The 2,248-nt window shown below is 36.3% G+C and overlaps 1 protein-coding gene across 1 annotated transcript; it reads left to right on the top strand.

The window, feature by feature from the left end:
- Positions 1–400: 400 nt before the first annotated feature.
- On the top strand, positions 401–2,044 carry LOC107745228 (chymotrypsin-like protease CTRL-1). Its single transcript, XM_016559082.1, has 6 exons — positions 401–455; positions 567–667; positions 755–834; positions 943–1,024; positions 1,719–1,899; positions 1,986–2,044. Exons 1-6 carry the CDS (start codon positions 401–403, stop codon positions 2,042–2,044), a joined length of 558 nt encoding a protein of 185 aa, XP_016414568.1.
- Positions 2,045–2,248: the final 204 nt, after the last annotated feature.

The raw sequence follows: 2,248 nt of genomic DNA, 5'->3' as shown, positions 1-2,248 counted from the left end.
GTCAAAGACTTATTGGGAAAGCAGTTCTTTTACTGCAAGTATAGCATGATAAATTGACTGAAATTTCAACACAGCAACAACAAACGCTACTTCTAATCCAAAACAATCAATGACATCATAACATACAATGAGAGAGTTGAAATCATGATGCTTCTCAAGGAAATAGTCAGAAGACTTAAAGCCTTCATGAGGTCAAACAACGGAGAATTCATCATGTTTGCACGTAAAACATCAGCTCTGGACAATGAAGATAAAAACGTTCCTCAGCTATGAGCTCACTGGATCTGATGGGATGGACCTCCATCACGTCTCAGATTGATCAGCTGCTGTAAATAATATAAAAGCAAGAGAGAGCACCTACAGATACATCAGTGAGATACATCACACACTCATCTACATCATGACCTTCACCATCTTCTCCATCACCTGCCTTGCCCTGGTGGCCTCTGCTCTGGGTAAGTGTCTCCTTTAATTTGCAAGAATAATGATGGACAATAGAGAAAATGCAAAACCTAAATTAAGAGTCCCCTGCCTCATGAATAATGTGTTACATTCTGTAATAACAGGTTGTGGAGTACCTGCGATTAAACCACAGACGATCGGCAGCAGGATTGTGAACGGACAGAATGCAATCTCTGGTTCTTGGCCCTGGCAGGTCTCTCTTCAGGTAACTCATCTGTTTTTCAAACACACATTTGTCTGCTTTGTTTAAAGAGTAAATTTCATGTTTTCAATGCTTTTACCTTTTGAACAGCACCCCAATGGTTTCCACTTCTGCGGAGGATCCCTGATCAACGAGAACTGGGTTCTCACTGCTGCCCAATGCGCTGTCATGTAAGATTCTTTAATCTGACAAACATCACATACATTAATGGTTCATAAATACTCTGTCTGGTTTATTTCTGTCTTTTATCTATTCATTTTATTTTTATCTCTCTTTAGGGTGGGCTCTCACCGTGTCATTCTTGGAGAACATAATCGTGGCTCCAATGATGAACCCATCCAGATCCAAATAGTTTCCAAGGTAACAATGTTTTATGATCTCAGTGGATCAGAGATATTGAAATTGAAAAAAAGAGACCAATTGATATTGATTTTGTTCTGGCCAATATTAATTACATACGGAATACAGCCAGAAATAATTTTTAATTGATGTTTTATTACTGTGTTTTTAAAACATAATAATAACCAAGTCATCATTACACTACAAAAACATATTCATTATAAATATTTTAGTAGTAGGAGTATGTCCTGTAATTTAAGAAAAGGTGTGATCTAAAAGGTTGCAAAATGATTTTAATCTTTGTTCTAGATTTTATTATTGTTATTGTTTAATTGGAATTCACATATTTCTCATTTGTGATTGAACAAACATCATTTAAAAGGTTAAACAGTTGTGTTTTTTTTAACAAGTGAACTCAATATTACAGTTGAAAAGTGTGCAAATTGGTAAAAATATCAGTCAACATGTCTTTTTCTAATTGAAGTTTTGAGGTATAAAATGTATGCTATTGTATTCCTAAAACCTGCCAAAACAAACTAATATTTAACAGCAAAATAAACACATTTTTTACAAATATAAAATTTAGTACAGTAAAGAAAACATCCGAACCACATTCTAAAAATACAGGTTGTAAGTAAATGCTTACGTCTTTATTTACCTTCTAAAAAGTCAGCTCTCACTACTAACTGATCATCCGTCTTGTATGTATATGCAGGTCATCACCCATCCGCTCTACAACAGGGCAACCTTCAACAATGACATTGCTCTGCTGAAACTATCGTCTCCAGTCACATTTACTCCCCGTATCTCTCCTGTATGTCTGGCTCCATCAAACACCAACATCGTGCCTGGAACCCGCTGCTTCACCACTGGCTGGGGCCAGACTGCCAGCACAAGTCAGTCAGCTGTGAAACAAAAAGAGAATAAAAACACATCTGTTTATTGTGCAATGCAATGTGTCATGATTTCTTCTCTTTTTTAGCGAGTCCTGAGATTCTGCAGCAAACAGTTTGGATCGACATGACTATTTCTTCCAACTAGATCATCAGTCTGAATATTTACTTTCTGTCTTTGATTCCCTGTTGGTGGTCTTTTTGTTTATGGGTTTGGGTCAGTCAATGACTTCATGCTGAAATCTGTGACTTCATACTGTTTTCCTGTTTCAGCTGTACAGATAATGAAAACGTTTCAATAAATGAGATGAGTAAAATAATAGCAATGGAGAATGTTGTAGAGTGTAATTAA

Source organism: Sinocyclocheilus rhinocerous, unplaced genomic scaffold (assembly GCF_001515625.1).
Source record: "Sinocyclocheilus rhinocerous isolate Xijiao unplaced genomic scaffold, SAMN03320098_v1.1 scaffold257, whole genome shotgun sequence".
Taxonomy (NCBI): Eukaryota; Metazoa; Chordata; class Actinopteri; order Cypriniformes; family Cyprinidae; genus Sinocyclocheilus; species Sinocyclocheilus rhinocerous.
This window is presented reverse-complemented; position numbering and strand designations above follow the sequence as displayed.

What these genes read in the sequence shown, in the direction of transcription:
- LOC107745228 (XM_016559082.1), top strand. Translation starts at nt 401, where the DNA reads ATGACCTTCACCATCTTCTCCATCACCTGCCTTGCCCTGGTGGCCTCT. An exon ending in GCTGCCCAATGCGCTGTCAT is followed by an intron (nt 835 to 942) that starts GTAAGATTCTTT and finishes ATCTCTCTTTAG; the next exon opens with GGTGGGCTCTCACCGTGTCA. An exon ending in GGGCCAGACTGCCAGCACAA is followed by an intron (nt 1,900 to 1,985) that starts GTCAGTCAGCTG and finishes TCTCTTTTTTAG; the next exon opens with CGAGTCCTGAGATTCTGCAG.